This window comes from Eubalaena glacialis, chromosome 18 (genome assembly GCF_028564815.1).
Source record: "Eubalaena glacialis isolate mEubGla1 chromosome 18, mEubGla1.1.hap2.+ XY, whole genome shotgun sequence".
NCBI lineage: Eukaryota > Metazoa > Chordata > Mammalia > Artiodactyla > Balaenidae > Eubalaena > Eubalaena glacialis.
In genome coordinates, this window is record NC_083733.1 from 59,616,481 (window position 1) to 59,635,916 (window position 19,436).

A 19,436-nucleotide genomic window follows, 5' to 3' on the forward strand; every position below is an offset into this window, starting at 1 on the left:
AGGACCGACAGAGAGTAAATGTTTAATAAATGTTAGCTATGACTATTATTCTCTGATTGGAAATTCTCTAGGTAAGTGCATTATTTGTAATCAGAACTTGGCCAGTCTCCTGGCCGGGGCGTGGCCAGGACGCCCAGGGGCGTGGCCTGGATGCCTTGGGGGCGGAGGGACGGTCCTGCCCACAACGCCCCCGCGCCGTGGCCGCCCAGCGCACAGCCCTGGCTGGGGAGATGCTACAGGTGGCGCAGGTTGGGGAGAGAACCACGTCTCTCCAGCCCTGCGCTGAGCAGCCGCGCCTGGGCCTCAGCATTCATGAACCCCATCTTCCCGCCTCATCCCCTGAGGACCCAGAAGCCCCCACCTCCTTTGGAAATCCGGGTGTCTCAACTCCAGCCCGATTTCTCGCAGGCCCCTGCTGTGGGGACCCAGGAATCATGTCACCAAATTCCTGCTCCCTCGGACACCCTTCTCCCACCTCCTGCTCTTAGGGGACCCACGGGTCTGGGCCCGCTGTGTTCCTTCTCAGGGACAGAGGGATCACACTATTCCCCTAACATTTCCTCCTAGAAAGTTCAGCTCTCTGACCTTTAATCCCATGCCACGACCCATGACCCAAACTTTGAGCCACGACCCAGGAAAGCCACGTTCCAACCCCATCCCCTTCAGGTCTGGGTAGCTAAACTCCCAGCCCCACTCTTGCCCCCAACAAAAGTCCTAGGTTTCCCCCAACCCCTCCTCCACTGCTATCTTGGGACCCAGTCCTCAGCCCTTCCCAGAAGGGGCCCAGGCACCTTACCTGCGATTCCCACCCATTCAGGAAGTCCTATCGCCACCCACCAAAGCCACCCCATCCGGCTTTTCTTTGGGGATCAGACGTTTGAACCCCATCTCTAAGGAACCCAGTTGCCAGAGTCCCCAGCCCCCCCCCCTTTGGACACACAGGTACCGGCAGTCCCCTCCCGGGTTCTCCAGGGCCCGCCCTCACCTGGCCCGCCCCGTTCCGCCCCCACCTCGGGCTGGGCGGGGCCGCGCCTCTCCCCGCCGCTCGCTCACCTCCTCCGGCATCGGAGAGACCCATGGCTGCGGCGGCCCTGCGGGGACGGCAGTGGAGAGAATCCAGCGCGTTCGGTCGGGCGGTGAGCCTGCTGCAGCGCCTGGAAGAGCAATGCGGGGACCCCCGGCTCGCCTCGAGTCCCCCCTCGCTGCGGGACCTGCTGCCCCGCACCGCGCAGCTGCTGCGCGAGGTGGCGCACGCCCGGCGGGCGGGCGGCGGAGGCGACCCCGAGGGTCCCGGTGGTGCGGAGGACTTTCTCGTGGTCTATCTCGCTAACCTGGAGGCCAAGAGCAGGCAGGTGGCGGCACTGCTGTCACCCCGGGGCCGGAAGACTGCCAACGACGAGCTCTTCCGGGAGGGCTCCAGACTCAGGTGAGCCCTAGCGCCAGGACAAAGGTGAGCTCGCGAGTGGGTTCCAGGTCATGCTCCCAGCTCCCTCCTCGCTCGGACCCAGGGGTCCCGGTCCCAAGCCCTTCTCCCTGAAGGAACATGGAAAACTGGGCCACCCAGGTTTTTCCTTCCTTGGGCACCTGGGCACTGAGCTCCCCATTTCCCCCTCTTTCTTGGCTAAGAAGCGGGCTGCTCTCCCAGAGGATTTAGACACACAGCCTGGAATGTGGAGACCCCAGGGATCTTCCTGCATGAGGGTCGCTAGACAAAGTGCTCTTTAAGCCGCCATCACCGCCCCCGCCTGGGGGACTCCCAGAGCCTCTTCAGTTCCTGAGGAAGAGCTAGCTCAGGACCTGGCGCTTGTCTGCAGGTTGCCGGCTCGGGTTCTGAATTCTGGGGAAAGGGCTGCTGAGTGACAGGGGCAGAGGTTTGAGGCCTAGAGCCCAGAACAAGGTTTGGAACAGCGGCTCTCAATCCCAACAGGCCCCCAGGCCCCTTCTTTAGAGAAAATATTTTGTAGTGTTTCTTTAAATCCATCCTGAAATGAAATACATAGGGTAAATAACCTACCTATTCATAATTCTTTTTAAAAAACCACTATAATGCCCAAAATGTATTATAAGGAAGAGATAAAAGGAATGTTCTTCATAATAAAATTATCTATATTTCAAATGAAAATGCCAAGGCATAGTTACAATTATTCTGGAAGGTAGAATTGACTAGTCAGACACTTGCACTTGGAGGGAAAAATCACTCTGTTGCTGAATCAAACAGACTTCCCTGGATACATAGGACAGTGAATTTCTGTAAAATTCAGAATCAATTTTCAAAGTGCAAAAAATGCTTATGTAGGGAATACCCTGGCGGTCCAGTGGTTAGGACTTCATGCTTTCACTGCCAAGAGGCCAGGTTCAATCCCTGGTCCAAGAACTAAGATCCCACAAGCTGCGGGGAGTGGCCATAAAAAATGCTTATGTGAAACTGAACTGGGTTCTAAGCTCAGATCATTATAAACGGATTTTCCACCTTCACGAATGTCTGATGAGACATTGGAAAATTGAGTGGGGTGTGGGTAAATCTAACTGGAGGGGATTGTCCCCACAATCCAGCCTCAAGTAAATTTCTAGAAGCTCCTTAGAATGGTGGTATAACTCCACTGAGAACCACTGTTCTAGATGCAGTAGGTTCTAGAAAGTAGGAAGCTTAGGGGCTCAGTGAGTATCTCCGTGGATTTTCTAGAGTTGGGGGTCCTAGCAACTCTTTGACGGAGATTCTAGACCAGGACTTTCCACTAAAATCTAATACAAGCCACATATGTAGTTTTTCATTTTCTAGTAGACATATTACAAAAAGTTTTTTTAGACAGGTGAAATAAATTTTAGTAACATTTTCTTTAACTCACTATATCCAATATATCTCAACTTATGATCAATATAAGGTGATGATTAATGAGATAGTTCACATTCTTTTTTTTTTTTCCTTTTGCGCTAAGTTTCTGAAATGTAGTGTGTATTTCACATTTAGAGTACATCTCAGCTTGGACCAGTCACATGTGAATAGTGACTATATTACAGACTCTGGGAAGGGAGGGTGCTTAGAAACTGTCAAGGGTGGCCCTATAAAAGGCATCAGGGGGACTTCCCTGGTGGTCCAGTGGTTAAGAAGCCACCTTCCAGTGCAGGGGACACGGGTTCGATCCCTGGTCAGGGAACTAGGATCCCACATGCCATGTTGCAACTAAGCCCGCGTGCTCTGGAGCTCGCGCGCCACAGCTAGAGAGAAGCCTGCGCGCTGCAATGAAGATCCCGCGTGCCGCAACTAAGACCAGATGCAGCCAAAAAAAAAAAGGCATCAGGAATCCTACAGACCTGGAGGCTATTAATATAAAGAATAAGAACAGTAATAGTAATTAACATGCCCTGAGTGCCGACTGTATACCAGGTTGTGCTTGGCATTTTAGGTGCTCGTAAGACGGGTAAGAATCCTCATCGCTCCCCCTGTGCAGCAGAGGCTGTACTTATCCTGTATTTATGCCCATTTCACAGTTGAGGAAACTGAGGCTTAGCAGGGGGAAAAAGGAACTTGCTAAAAATCACACAACTAAGTGTCAGAGCTACCCTCTACTGCTCGCCACGTCCTGAACGGCCCCTCAGGGAGGCAGCCAGCAGGAGGAAGCACAGGGGTCCACCACCCAGTGCTGGTAAAAACAACAGGGAGTCTCCGAACTCAGACCGCCCTAAATGGCCCCAGCCCTAGTGGTCCCCACGTCCAGCTAGGCAAGGCTTCAGGCAGAGGCTGGGATTTATTTGCCGGAGGATGCCTTGGATATTAGGCGGTACCTCCCTTTCCTTCACAGATGGGGACCTAAGGTTCTGAGTGGGGAGGCATCAGGACTGCAACAGGCGGTCTTGGAATCTACTTTTATCCTGCACTGACACCTTAGACAGATTCTGGGGGCCTCACCCCTGTGGGTGTTCTGGCCAGAGGGTGGAGGTGTCAGTGGGGGCTCCAAGGTCAAGTCCAGGTCCTCAGAGCCCAACCTCGCAGGCGACAACTGGCCAAGCTGACCCTCATCTTCAGCCACATGTGCACGGAGCTGGGCGCACTCTTCCCTGGGGGCAAATACTGTGGAAACACGTACCAGCTCACCAAGGTCCTGGCCCACACTTTCTGGAGAGAGCGGTGCGGAGCCCGGTGAGTGAGCACCTGCCCCTGGGACCCCATCCTGCCCCTGCCCACGGACCCAGGAGTCCAGGCCCCCGTCCCCTCCTCCCTCAGACCCAGGATCCAGGCCCCTGGCCCCTCTCCCCTCAGACCCAGGATCCAGGCCCCCGGCCCCTCCTCCCTCAGACCCAGAGTCCAGACCCCCGTCCCCTCCTCCCTCAGACCCAGGATCCAGGCCCCTCTTGCCTCCTTCCCAGAAGTGCTCCCATTCTAGCCTCCCAGAGGCTTCACTTGCAATCCCCTCCCCCCCACGCCCCTGCACCTAGGTGTGTGCTGCCCTGGGCTGAGTTTGAGATGCTTTTGTGCATCTGCCACCCCATGGAGCCTGGCTCCACGGCCCTGGCCTTGCGCTCCACTATCGACCTCACCTGCAGCGGCCATGTGTCCATCTTTGAGTTTGACATCTTCACCAGGCTCTTCCAGGTCAGGCAAGGCCAATGCCTGAAGCCCAGACTCTTGAGTCCTGGGGGAGGAGGGGCTGGGGGCCTGGGCTTGTGGGTCTGAGGGAGGAGGGGGATGGGGGCCGGATTCCTGGGTTCTGGAGAAGGAAGGGTCTGGAATCTTCTGTGTCAAAGATATTCCTGAGGGAATATCTTTGGGCGTGAGGGAGGTGTCTGGGTTCTTGGACTCCGGGAGGCACTAAGGGTGTGGGCTGCTTCCTCAGCAGCCCCTCCCTGACCCAAGCACTGCCCCACCTTAGCCATGGCCAACACTCCTCAAGAACTGGCAGCTCCTGGCAGTCAACCACCCAGGCTACATGGCCCTCCTCACTTACGATGAGGTCCGAGCACGTCTGCAGACCTACAGAGACAAGCCAGGCAGGTAAAAGGGCCAGGACTCAAGAGGAGAAGGCTGCCAAGGGTGCAGGGGTCTGGGTCCTAGGCTGGGGTGTCTGGATGGCCTAGACATCCTGCAGAAAGTAAGAACCAAAGGGCCGCAGTACATGGGACCCCAGAGAGTCGAGAACTCAGAGGTAGGATGCTGAGTGCCCCCTACAACCTAGGTTCTCCCGGGACCACCTAGACCTGCCCACGATCCAGCAGCTAAAGGGACAATACCTGGTCTGGCAAGGGAGCATGAAGACCCTGCCCCAGGATAAGATTTGTTTCTGATAGGTTAGAGCCCATGCAGTACCATCTGTTAAATATTTTCAATATGACCTCCCACCTTCTGGGAAACCAGACACCTGAGTCCTTAAAGTATTTCAGGCCAAGAGTTCTGAGCTGTTGGATCCCTCTAGAGGGCTAAAAACTGAGGGACTGAGCTCCCTGGAAGTTAAGGGAATAGGATGTCAGATTCCTAAGTCTTTGCAGGGCTGAGGTGCAGGACCCCCAAGATGGTATGTATTAGCACTCTTCCAGTTGTCCTTCAAACTGGTGTAAAGGGAAAGAAAAAGAAATTAACTAATGCCCATAATTGAAAAGACCAGGTTTGGGTTTCAGGCACAGCTGGATCCAGGTGCTCAAGTGCTATTGTCAGAAATCAGTTCCTGTTCTTCCCCTGCTTTCCTCTTTGTTAGCCTCATTCTCAACCACAGTCTTTCCTCATGGTGGCAAATGGTTCTAGAAGCCCCAGCTTTACACCCTACCAGCTTAGTCACCCCTATAGAAATGGAGCGCCTTACTCCTAATACTTCCAGCAAAAGTCCCAAGGCTGACTCCCATCACTTTGGTCAGGGTCCTGAAATGGACTTGGCCATTCTTGGCCAAGCCAGAATCAGCTTTGTCTAAACCCCAATGAAGGTGGAGGAGGAGCCAAGCAGATGAACACAGCAGACATTCCCTATAGTGGCAGACAGGGATCTAGCGCCTCATTGCCTAGAAGTTTATAAGGGAGCAAGGACTTAGAGACCTGGCTCCCCGACAGGGTGAAGGGCCAGGAAGTTCCAGAAGGGACAGCAGTGTCACCCCATCCCTTCCTACCTCTTCCTCCAGCTACATCTTCCGGCCCAGCTGCACTCGCCCGGGGCAGTGGGCCATCGGATTCGTGAGCTCAGATGGCAGCATCCTGCAGACCATCCCTCTCAACAAACCTCTGTTCCAGGCACTCCTGGAAGGACAAAAGGAAGGCTTGTGAGTCACCATCCTAGCAGGGGGAGGGTGTCAACAGAATGCGCTCGAAAGGTCACGCATATTGAGCACTGCCCAAGATCACCACGCCTGAGGGCACAGGGTTCACAGAGTCGACAACATAAATTTGCAGTACTACAGTGTTCCAGCAGGTGGCAGACAAGGGTCCAGAGGAAAGGGCACCTTTTCTAGTTCCCACAAAGCAGCCCTGTTGGGCTAGTAGCAGCTCTCGGAGGAGTGTGTGGGAGTTGGGCACAACCCCAGTGGTCCCCCTCCTTGGACTTGCACTCAAGGGCTTTTGCTTCTAGATATCCACATCCTATTCTAGAATTTAGACTGTTAGAGCAGAAGGAGAACGGGGCAAAAAGCTAGACTGGGGTTTTCAATCTGTAACCTTGGCTGCCCCAGGGCCCCTCTTTCGGAATCTGCCTTGGGTAGGACGGGAGGGGAAATAATGGTAGGTGAGGTTCCCAAGTCTCACCCTGGACATTTAACCAGAGCCTCCTTAGCTAGCGTTCATATCTATATGATACACTATGAGATAGATGATGGATAGATACATGGATGATGATAGATAGATAGATAGATAGATAGATAGATAGATAGATAGATAGATAGATAGATAGATGGGATAGATGATGGATAGATACATGGATGATGATAGATAGATAGATTGATAGGTAGATAGATAGGTAGATAGAGAGAGAGAGAGAATGGATGGATACATAGATTAGATAGGTAGGTAGCTAGGTAGCTAGGTAGATGGATGGATGGACGGACGGACAGACAGACAGACAGATAGATATGCAGTTGATTCTCATTATTTCTCATTATTTGTGGTAGTTCTGTTCTACAAAATCGCAGCCAACACTGAATTGGCTCAGTGAATCCTGAGCCGTTGCTCCTAGGGGAAATACCGCTGTAGGTTCCTGCAAGATCCTGGTCACATTTTTTGTCAACCAGTCACTACATAATAACCTTTATGTGTATTTCTGTTTAAAGACACCTAATTTAATACATTGATATATCATCAATACATTCACATTGGACTCACGGCCCGCAGCACAGTAACTCACACCTGAACAAAGCTCATCTCCCACACGTATTTTCTCCATAAGGTACATCACGGCCTTCCTGTGCTTAGGACATGAGACAGCACTTCAGCACTCTACTTGGGGGGCATTTAAGCCAGCCAAGTCACCGAGAAAAAGCATTAAAATGCGGAAAATGGGGCACCAAATAGACTGTAAAAAGGACACATTTACAGTATGAGAACTGAAAGGAAAAGGCCAAATGCTGCCTTGTTCATCCACAGCTGGGAGCAGGCCTGGCCATGAATGACTGTGAAAGTGCCACAGGGAGTACTGATTTTGAGATTCCAAATACGTTTTAGCAAGTAGGCAAGTCTGCAAATTACAGAGTCTGCAAGTAATGAAAATCTATTGTGTGTGTGTGTATACATATATATATGTATACACATACCCAGACATATACTATCATATCTCTATCTGATAACTGAGGACACTGTGGCACAGAGAGACAGAGACACTTGTCCAGGTCACACAGCTCCTGAGCTAATGAACTGGGATTTGAAGCCAGGCAGCCAGGCTCAGAATTCAGGCCTGACGAATAAAGTACTGAGTTCCAGGTCAGATTGCAGTGGAGGATTCCCAGAGTTAAAATAAGTGTGAATACCATCCATCTGGTTTAACCCCCCTGCCCTATGTATACACACACACACACACACACACAATTTTAGAGATGGGAAAATCAAGGCGGGGGGGAGGAGACCCCAACCTCTTTCTACCACAGAGCAAGACAGTTTTCTGGGTCTAACATTGATCCTAGCAGTTCCCTTCTCACTGGGTACTTATGTGTGGGGGCAAGTCCTGCTTGTTTTCTGAGCACTGTCTTACTTAATCCTCACCACCCATCTTTGCCTTAGGCACAATTATGTCCATTTTACAGAAGAGAAAACTGAGGCCAGAGAGGTAGAGTTGCCCAGCTCAGGTCACACAGTGTATTTGTGGGAAGCCGCACCAGGGCCCAGGCTGGGGTGCCTGCACTTCTCTACCTGGCTGGCCAGGCAGAGCCACCGGCCTTGGGGGACCTGTGACCCCGAGTTGATCTGGGGGTGCAGTTATGACCTGGATGGGAGACCCAGGGTGTGCAGAACCTTCTTGTGGGCTGACCTGGAGCCAGGCTCTCAGACCTGGCCCACAACCCTGGTTCTGCATCCCTCCAGGCCTCACCCTGTGGCCTCGGGCATCGCCTGTCCCACGCTGAGCCCCGGTCACCCTCTGTGAAGTGAGAATAGTGTAGACGGACTGGGGGGGGTCCTTCCAGCCCTGTGGGCCTAAGACTCTAAGATTTGGTCACTCCCGCAATCTGTGACTAAGATGCTATTACTCTGGGGCCTGAAGACTCTAGGACGGGTAAAGTTCTGGGAGGTCTGGCCCTGAGGTTTGATGTTTCCTGGTTCTCATGCATCTGGAGTTTCCAGAGCTGGAGTCACTTAGTCTGTCCTTCTATGGGGGTCTGAGGGGACACAGCCCTTCCTGAGGGGACACAGCCCTTCCTGAGGAGTCTGAGGGGACACAGCCCTACCCTGGGGGCCTGAGAGGACACAGCTTGCTCTAGAAAATCCCAATTTCAGGAGAAGGGAGGGAAAATATCCCCAGGCCAGCTATGTATTTGGGGCAGTTGCTCCAGGGCGGGGTGAGGGGTGCTGGAGGGCCCCTCGGTACCCCCTCTTCCCTTCCTCCAGCTACCTCTACCCAGATGGGAAGAACCACAACCCAGACCTGACCGAACTCTGCCAGATGGAGCCCCATCAGCGCATACACGTGTCAGAGGTGAGGCCCAAGCCCGGCCTCCCTCCCCGGCTCACCGCCCACCGCCCGCATCCACTGCACCATGGCTCAGGGATCCCCTCCCATGAGTCAGGCCCTGGACTCCCAGAGGGCTTGGGGTTTTGCGCTGGCTTGGTGGCCACGTGAGCTGGGGTAACTCACTTGGCCTCTCTGAGCCTGTCTGTTCCTCCTCTGGAAAATACAGCTCCGCCTGCCTCTGACCCAGGGGTTTTCATGGGAATAACACCAGGAAATGATACCGCTGAGCTCATCAGAGCAGCTAATGCACTTTGCGCACTCACTAGAGGCAGCCCCTGTGTCAGCTTTTAGTCTTCCAGCCATCCCATGGGTGAGAGGCATGACAAACAAAATTTTGAGTATAAGTATATCCCGTGCAATATTCGGGACACACTTAGACCTCAAAATGTATTCATTGTTTATCTGAAAATCAAACTTAACAGGGCATCCTGTATGTTTATTGGCTGAATCTGGCAACCCTGAGGGCAGACCACCCCCAGAGAACAAGTCCCATAACAAAAGCACGTGTAGGAGGCATTGGGACACACGGCCTTGAACTTAGGGGAGGCTTCAGGGCTGGTGCAGAGGTTTGGGACTTATTTCCCGTGGCCCAACTTGCATCTCCATGGCTGATATCACCACTCCTCCTCGTCATCCCCATCTCGCCTGCCAGGAGCAGCTGCAGCTGTACTGGGCCATGGACTCCACGTTTGAGCTTTGCAAGATCTGTGCCGAGAGCAACAAGGACGTGAAGGTGGAGCCGTGCGGGCACCTGCTCTGTAGCCGCTGCCTGGCTACCTGGCAGGTGGGTCCGACCCTGCCCTGCCTTCCCGCCCGGTCCCCGCCTCCCTACAGTAAAAGCCCCTAGAGGATCGCCCACATGCCTCGTCGATCACATGGGGAGACTGAGGCCCAGGGAGAGCAGAAACTTGCTCCATTTATGCCTCTGTCTCTCTCACTCTACATCTGTCACCTCTGCTTCTCCTTCTCCAGTTACATTATTAGTGGAAGATGCTACATTGGCCCTGGTGTGGGAGGGGCGTGTCTGTGGGACTGGCCACAATAAATATGGCCAGGCATTCCTAGCCCGTAGCATTCCCTCACTGGGTGATCTGGGGCCAGTGGCTTTACCTCTCTGAGCCTTAGCTGCCTTCTCAGGGGAATGGGGCTGATGGTAGTGACCTTCCAAGGGAGGATCCAGGCCTCTGGGTAAAGGGAACCCCTATGGAGTATGGGTGCCGGATACTAAGTTTTCCATTGTGATGTAAGTGTTAGACCTTAAGCTTTTGATTGCGGAGCTTATCATAACAAAGACATCCACCTCCCGGACACAGCAACTAGCAAAACAACTAGATAAGGAACTAGCCACCCCGACCCTTGAAGTTTCCCTTTAGAAAGCCCTAAGTAACTGAGCATTGGAGTGGTCCTGCTTCTCTCTTCCCATACCCTGATTCTTGCTCTTCTGCTTTAAATTTGTCAACAAATAATGAACCCCAGAAACCCTAGGCACCCCATTCGGCCCCTAATAAAAGCAGAGCTCCAGCTCCGCCTCCCTCCCTGCCTCTCTCCCTTCCCTCTACCTGCAACCTCCCGTACCTTCCAGGACCTGTGAGTAATAAATCTTGTTCTTCAAAGTTCCCTGATGGTTGATGCTGAGATGCGCCCTGCAGTCATAATAAGAACCAAAGGGCTGGCTCAGCCATAACGCTGGCCCCAGTGGTGGTGGCAGGGGGGTGTCTGTGGGGCTCCCCGCAGTGAATACATATGGCCCTGCTGAGTGTCTCAGGCATTCCTAGCCCGTAGCATCACTACTGTGAGGCTGAGACCTGCACAGCACCCTGGCTCTCCCGGGCTCCTCCTGACCTCGGGCTCTGGTCCAGCCTCTCCTTTCTGCCCTGCATGTCTCTCTCCATCTTTCTCTCTTCATAATTCCTCCTCTCTCTCTCCATTTCCCTCCCTCTGTCTGTCCTCCCCACATTACTCTGTTGGGGATAAAGGCCCCTGTAGTCCCAGGGGACCTGCTGGGGAACAGGGAGACCCTGATCCTTTCCCTCCCCACTCCCCCAGCACTCAGACAGCCAGACCTGCCCCTTCTGCCGCTGCAAGATCAAGGGCCAAGAGGCTGTGAGTATCCATCAGTTCCAAGCCAGCGCCCCTGCTGAGGACTCAGAGGACAGCAGTGACAAGGAAGACGAGGAAGAGGAACTGGAGCAGGTAAGTAGGGCCAGGCAGGAGCTGGAACTGGAATCCCTAGGGTCTGAGGGAGGAGGGGCTAGAGGCCTAGACTCTGGGTCTGAGGGAGGAGGGGGCTGGTGACAGGATTCTGGGGTCCCAGGGGCATAGACTTTTGCATCCCTTAGGGTCTGGGGCTATGGCTTTCTCTAGTATAACCCTCTTGAGGGTAGAACTTTGTCTCATTCTCCATTCTACCTCCAAAGCCTAGAAAGTGCCTGAATGCTGGGCCTCCAGGCAGGGGGACATGTAGGTGAGAAGAAAATGGTAGCTCATAACCCCCTCCCCACCGTCTGTCTCCCTTAGGTGACCCCCTCAGCTCCTCCCCTGCCCCCTCGGCTGGATCTGCCCCCCAAGAGTCCGAGAAGCAAATGCCAGCTGAAGGTGGTGAGTCAGGCACTGGTCTGAGGTGGGCAGCTTGGGTCCCATTCATCCCTGGGGTCCCCAGTCTGACCAGGTGCTCAGGGGTACAGGCCAGGCACTTGTTCTTTGCACCCATTTACGAGGTGCCATCTGGCATCCACACCTCTATGGCTTCTTCTCTTCTCTCCCTTACTCATCCCCCCTCATTGGCTTTCTGGCTCTCCTTCCAGCATCCCAGGTGTGTCCTACCCCAGGGTCTTTGCACGAGCTGTTCTCTCTGCCTATATCTCTTTTCCGCAGGCTCACTTTCTCATCTCATCCTCTCAGGGAGGCCTTCACTGACCACCCTATTGAAAACAGTGCCTCTGTCCCTCCAAGCCCCTGCCCAGCTGCATTCTCTCAGTCCTTTGCACTGGCTGGCAGAGTGTATGGTCTATTGTTTTCTGTCACCGTTAGCAGGTTGTCACCTTCCTGAAGGTTAGGACTTTGCCTTATTCTCTGTTATATGAATCGTACCTGACACATAGTAGGTGCTCAATAAATAGGCATTGAATGAATCAACGGAATGAGTCTTCCCAACAACCCTATGAAGTCAAAAATGTTCCACTCCTCATTTTCCAGAAGAAAAAAGCTCAGAGAGGTGACTGCACCTGCCCAAACACACAGCCTGAAAGAGGAGAAACCTTAAAAACCCCCCAAAATCATCTGCTTATTTTCTAAGTGAGCCCTGGCCTTGCTTTTTTTCTTCCCCCCACCCCCCTGGCTTCCGTGCCCCTGGCTTCCTGGGGTGCAGGGAGCGGGAAGGTAGGGGGAGGTCTCTGTTAGCATCTCAGGCTGCGTACACATCAGATCCAATCAATTCTGGGCAGTCTTCAAACAAACAGCTCAGGAAGTCTGGGAACATTATTCGACCACAGCAAACAAGAGAGCCAGCTGGGAGGGGGGGCAGGGGCAGTGACACCAGCCAGGGAAGCTAAAAACAGATCCCGACCTGCAGCCAAAAACAAATGGAAACATTCAGAGGCACTCAGCCTCTGAGGACAATGAAGGGGGACAGAGGATGACAGGCATCTCTGGCCAGATGGTCACACCTATGCCGAGGCTGTGCCCTCTGCCTGGCAGGCCTTTTCCTCTTTTTCCCAAACCCTGCCTGATTCAAATTCCAGTCAACTCCTATTCCTTCATTGTTCAAAACATGCTGCAGAAGAGAGCCTCGGGTGTGCTACTTCCCAGCAAGGTGACTGTCATAATGAGAATAGCTAATGTGCGTGTGTAACTCCTGCTATACGCCTGGTGCTGCTTTTTAACGCAGTTATTTAGTTGCCGTGACAACCTGATAAGGTAGATGCTATTATGATCCCTATTATACAGAGGGGTACACTGAGGCTCCAAGATCTGAAGGTCACCCAGCTCAAAGGCGAGAGAGTCAGGACTGGAACCCAGGCCCCTGGCTCCAGACTCCAGAGTTCATCCTTGATTTCCTTGTCTGTGAAATGGGCATGATGCCAGTCCCTGCCATGAGGGGATTCATCCATTCATCACTGGATGAATCCCCCGGCTGGACATGCTTCCTCACAATGCTGTTCTCCAGCAGAGAAATCCCCCTCTAGGGGTTGACACCATCGTTCAAAGGGACCCAGGCACCTCGCTGTGGCCACGGGGGACCTCTCCCATCCTCAGTGTCTCCATGTGGAGAATAGGGACAAGCGTGGCACGGGCCCCAGGGGTTGTGATGAAGTCAGCAAGATTGGGCATTTGTAACCTGAATCAGATCCCCTCCCTCACCTCTTCGAAGCCCCCAAGACCCCAGGACTCCAAGAATTAAAGCCAACATCCTCTCCATCAGCCCATAAGGCCTGGGGATCTGACCCCCTCCCCACCTCTCTGACCTCCGACCACCCCTTCAACTCCTTTCCAGTAACAATGGACCCCCTGCTGTTCTTCTAACAAGCCAGCAAGCCCACCACCCACTGCAGCACTTCTGCCCACACCCTTCTTGCACTGAGGCTTCTGTTCAATTTTCCCCTCCTCCAAGAGGCCTTCCCCAGCCACCCTCATGTCTGATCACCCCCCACTCTCCCCCTCCACTATTTCAGTTCTCGGAAGGACACCTAACACTCTGGGCTATTTCCTTGTTCATGCACTGATGACTCATGTTAAGCCTCTTGCTTAGTAGGCTGTTGGCTCCATGAGGACAGAGATTTTTGTCTGTCTGGTTCCTGACTGTCTCTTCAGAGCCCAGAACAGTGCCGGACACACTGTAGCTGCTCAGGAAATTTGAGGGAGGAATGAATGAATGAATGAATGAATGGGTAGATGGATGGATGGATGGATGGACAGACGGACAGATGGATGGATGGCGGGATAGAAGGGGGAATGAATGGGTGGATGGATGGGTAGATGGATGGATGGATGGTCGAATGGTTGGTCGGATGGGTGGACAAATGGGTGGATGGATGGATGGATGAATGGATGGATGGACAAACAAACGTTTTTTCTAAGCAAGCCAGAGGTGTTAGGGGGAAAAAACAGTATGGACTAGGGGCAAGACCCCGCCATACTGCCCGCCCCCCCTCCCACCCCCCATCGCCGCCATCACTGGGTTATCCCTGTCTGGGCATGATAGCTGCAGCTTATCTGCGAAATTTCTTAATCTCCTCCCCTCCAGGCGCCTCTGGCGCTCCCCAGACTTCGAGCCCCTCTAACCTTGCCAAGATTTTGGACTGAGGCTTCAGCCTCACTGGAAATCACCTCCAGCCCCCAGGCCAGGGAGGGCGCCAGAGGGTAAGTGGAGAGGGCAGCTGGGGTCCAGGACCCCTGGGTCTGAGGGAGGAGGAGGCGGGGGAGGAAGGGAAACACTGGTCCTAGGAAATTGACATCCCCCCTTAAATTCTCCCTATTGCAGAAACTCCTAAAGGGAAAGTCTCCCCTCCATCTGCCCCTGAGGGACCCACGAAGGCCTGGATGCCAGGTGAGGGCCCCGCACCATCCAGGTTCCCTCCCTCAGCCTGGCCCTGCCTGCCCCACCCCACCTGGATGTGATACTATCTAAACCACCTCTCTTTCCACCTCACAGGGCACCAAGATGTGCTGCGAAAGGGAGCCCCAGGGGCTGGAAGGGGTTTGGGAAGCGGAAATAAACTGCCAAGCCGGGTCTGTCCTCTGGTTTGTGGAGAAGGAGTGTAGTGGCCACCAGGGGGCAGCTTGGGGTCGGGAACGGCAGTCCCCGAGGCCTGGTCCCCACCTGCTTAACCCTAGTGTCTGGGGTTCCGAGAGCTGAGAGTGGGAGACCCAGCTCCTCCGGATCCAGGAGTCTAGACTCCCAGACCCCTCCCCTCTCAGACCCAGGAGTCCCGCCCTCAGGACTTAGGAGTCCAGAGTCCCAAGTTCTCAGAGAGTCAGGCATTCAACTCCCTTTCCCCAGCATGGAAAAAAAAAATTCCTGGACCCAAACCCAGATCTCCAAGGCAAAGAGACCCCACATTTCCTTGAGAGTTATTTATACACCCAGTCTTCCCACAATCCATTCTCATCCCTCTCTCATTCCTCCATGCCTCTTGGGAAACTTCTTCCAGATGAGCAGTGGAAGTGTCTCCCGAAGGGACCCAAGGCTCCCTCTGCCTAAGTTTAAACCAACTGGCATCCCCTGAGCCCCTGCCCTGTGCCCAGTCCCAGGCCGTGCAATGCTGGGTATGTGGCAGTAATCACTGCCCTCCTGGGGCTTACAGTCCGGTGGGGGAGACAGAACTGTCCCCAGACCGTGGTGACACAGAGTGGGCAAAGCTGGGATAAGGGCAGCCCAGGGGGCTGCAGACCCCGCTGACCCAGCCTGGGAGGTCAGGGAGGGCTTCCAGGAGGAGGGAGTGTCTAAGCTGAGTCTGAAAAGATGAGAAAAAGGTATTTCAGTGTAAACAGAGCATGGACGCATGCATCATGGATTTAGTTCCAAGCAACAGAAACCTCCCCTGGGGCAGGAAGGGAATTGATTGAGAGGACTCGGGATCACTCAGATTCCCAGGAGTGATTAGAGAACCAGGATTGGAAAGTGATCAAGAACACGACGAGCAGCTGGCCTCCAACCAGAGCCCAGCCACGATCACACCACAGAACCCATCTGATGAGGATACACTGGTGCCCCAGTGACCACTGGACCTTCGTCATCTCTCTGCCTCTGCTGCCCCAGAAACGGGCTGTGTCTGCTAGCTGTTACGTGGAACAAATCACGCTGAAACTTATTGGTGAACAACAGTAATCATGGTTGCAGTGGGCCAGGATTGGGGGAAGGGGTCAGGATCTTGGGTGATTCTGGCTCAGGGTGCGATCAAGTGGCGCTTGCAGCAGGGCAGCTGGGGGCTGGACAGGCATCCCTCTGCAGTCTCAGACCTCTCTCCATGTGGTCTCCACGCTTGCTAGTTTGCGCTTCCCCACAGCATGGCGGCCTCAGTGTAGTCAGACTGCTTATATGCTGGCTGAAGCCTTCACGGAAAGTATTCCAGTGACGCAGGCAGAAGCTACATGGCTTTTTCTACCTAACCTTGGGAGTCATGGAGCGTCACTTCATGCCGCATTCTAATGGTTACATGCGAGTCACAAAACTGCACAGATTTAAGAGGAGGGGACAGAGACCCCCATCTCTCAGTGGAAAGAGTGTCAAAATCAGGTTGTACATAAGTGTGGGGGGGACTTCCCTGGTGGCACAGCGGTTGGGAATCCGCCTGCCAATGCAGGGGACACGGGTTCGAGCCCTGGTCCGGGAAGATCCCACATGCCACGGAGCAACTAAGCCCGTGCGCCACAACTACTGAGCCTGAGCTCTAGAGCCCGCGAGCCACAGCTACTGAGCCTGCGTGCCACAACTACTGAAGCCTGCGCGCCTAGAGCCCGTGCTCCGCGACAAAGAGAAGCCACCGCAGTGAGAAGCCCGCTCCCCACAGCTAGAGAAAAGCCCGCGCGCAGCAACGAAGACCCAACACAGCCAAAAATAAAAATAATTAATTAATTATTTTAAAAAGGAGTGTGTGGGATGAGAGCTATTGTCACAGCCATCTTTGGAAAGTAGAATCTGTCCCAGCTGCCACAGCAGGAATAGATTAGCCAGGCTCTGTTTATTTGCCATTGCTAGCACCTGATTCCAAAGTATAGCGGGATTCGCCAAGCTTAGGTCACCTGAGCTACAACGGAGGCAGGAAAGAAACATTTGTCCTTACTGGTTTCAACAGAGGGTAACAGGCTTTCGGATGGCAGGGATTCTTTTTAATGTGGGAAGGGGATGCACATGTTAGTCAACCCTCCCTCCAAAAAGCCCATGACCATCCACCCCTTTGAACACTCAACATCAGTATGTATCCTTTGCTCTACACTTAACATTCTCTTCCCCCAAAAGTTCTTTTTTTAAAAAAAATTTTTTTATTTTTGGCTGCGTTGGGTCTTCGCTGCTGCACGCGGGCTTTCTCTAATTGCAGTGAGCGGGGGCTGCTCTTCGTTGCGGTGCGTGGGCTTCTCACTGTGGTGGCTTCTCTTGTTATGGAGCACGGGCTCTAGGCACGCGGGCTTCAGTAGTTGTGGCTCCCGGGCTCTAGAGCACAGGCTCAGTAGTTGTGGTGCACGGGCTTAGTTGCTCTGCAGCATGTAGGATCTTCCTGGACCAGGGCTCGAACCCGCGTCCCCTGCATTGGCAGGAGGATTCTCAACCACTGTGCCACGAGGGAAGCCCCTGCCAAAAGTTCTTATCTAAGCTCTCCCTGCACAACTGACTCTTGTACAACCAAAAATGCATCAATCACACTGCCGCCCTAGACAACAAAAAGTTTCTCTTTTTTTCTTTTCCTTTTCAACCTGATGAGGGGAATTTAGTCTTAGTTTTTCTCATCAATATTTTGTTATTTTCAATGTACAGATATTTACATATATATATTTAATCATCACTATCGTTTCTTTTTTTTTGACAATGCTGCGTGGCTTGTGGGATCTTAGTTCCCCAACCAAGGATTGAACCTGGGCCCTCAGCAGTGAAACCTTGGAGTCCTAACCACTGGACCACCAGAGAATTCCCTCATTTCATATTTTTGATGCTCTAACAAACCCAGAAACTTTCTGGGACCCAGAACTTTCCTGGGAACAAGATATGTATATTTTTATCAACACAAACTTTCAGTAGTTACATTTTCCAGTGCAAGTCTGGAATCCTTGGGGAATAGACATTCCCCCTCCAAATGTATCACGATCCCTATATTCCACAAGCTGTGAACCAGTTTTAGAGTTAACCATCCCACGCTACAGTGTAAGATAATGGGATAAACATAGAGAAAAGATAGGACTTGTTAATTAAAATGTATAAGTACACATGGGACAGCATGGATGGAATTGGAAAATTCATTGATTCCACAAATACTTTCTCAGCTTCTCCTCACACCAAGCACTGTTCCAGGCACTGGAGATATAGTGGTGAACAAAACAAAGTTCCTGTTCTCTTGGAGCTTCTGTGCAAGGCAGCAAAAAATAAATATGTGGTGGTGATAAGTGCTACAAGGGAAAAATGTAGTGAGATAAAGGGCTGGGATAGCAGGAGTTGCTAAATGAGATAGGATGGTCAAGGGAAGCTTTGTGATAAGGTGATAGAGTAGAGATTTGAAGCAAGTCAGGGAGGGAGCTATGGCAGGAAAGAATGTCCCAGGAGTGGGAAGAGCAAGTGCAAAGGCCTTGAGGCTGGAACACGCCTGGCGTTGGAGGAACAGCATGGAAGCAAAGAGACCACTGTGGCAGGAACAGAGCTAGCGAGGGGGAAGAGAGGGGCAGATGGGGTCACGGAAGTAGAGGACCAGATCTAGGACCTTGTGCGCCATGGAGAGGGCTTCAGCTTTTACCCTGAGTGAGAGGAGCCGTGGAAGGGTGCTGAGCAGAAGAGTGACAGCAGCTCACTCACATTTTAATGGGATCCCTCCGGCTGTTTTGTGGAAATAAATTGTAGGGGACAAAGGCAGATGGTATTTCAGTACTAGTTTCTGCAAGTCTGCGAGGAACCGTGCTGGTATTTATGACTTCCCTCCTTCATACTCCATAGAATCCTCACCTAGAATCTCAGCGGGTTGGACTCTTGAGGAAGGTGGAAGGGAGGGTGCTGATGAGAGGGCGCCTAGCATCCCAAGCAGTAGGTACATGAGCCAGGGCCAGAGCAACAGGGGAGTGGGTGCCTGGGGTCACTGTGTGTAAGCTTGTCCCAGGGAGCACTTTTGTCCACGCGCGAGTTTACATGTGCGTCCTGCGATGATCCGGTCCGGGTGGGGTTTGCACGTGAGCCTGTGTGCTTCTGCGTTTGAGCCTTGCAAACCTTCCCTGAGTGCCTGCTCCGAGTCCGGCCTTTGCAGGGCAGTGTTGGGGACACAACAGTGACCGAAACAGCCCTGGCTCTCCCCTAACCGGCTCCCAGTCCAGTGGGGGAGACAGACTTGTCCCCAGACAGAGATGACCCAGAATGGGCAGGGCTGGGGTGGGGGAGCCCAGAGGAGGCAACTGACTCAGCCTAGGGGAGCAGAAAGGGCTTCCTGAAGGAGGGGATGGTGCGGCTAATACTAAAATGTCACCTCTCCCAGTATAACAATTGCTCTCCTGTATGAACAAAGTAGCCTTGACCAGTCTAACCAATAACTCCGAGGCTGACCTGTAATTTAAGACTTCCCTGGTGTCTGACCAGTGACCACCCCACCCCCATCTGATCAGAGGCCCGGGGAACCTCTC

General features: G+C 53.1%; 1 protein-coding gene across 1 annotated transcript; it reads left to right on the forward strand.

Annotated features, from left to right (window-relative positions):
• The first annotated feature begins 1,071 nt into the window (after positions 1-1,071).
• CBLC (Cbl proto-oncogene C) lies at positions 1,072-14,857 on the forward strand. Its single transcript, XM_061173192.1, has 12 exons — positions 1,072-1,426; positions 3,992-4,138; positions 4,435-4,591; positions 4,869-4,990; positions 6,103-6,240; positions 9,005-9,092; positions 9,781-9,912; positions 11,175-11,321; positions 11,646-11,726; positions 14,371-14,486; positions 14,608-14,673; positions 14,779-14,857. The coding sequence occupies exons 1-11, from the start codon at positions 1,077-1,079 to the stop codon at positions 14,615-14,617; spliced, it is 1,488 nt and encodes a 495-aa protein (XP_061029175.1). The 5' UTR covers positions 1,072-1,076; the 3' UTR covers positions 14,618-14,673; positions 14,779-14,857.
• The last annotated feature ends 4,579 nt before the right edge of the window (positions 14,858-19,436 follow it).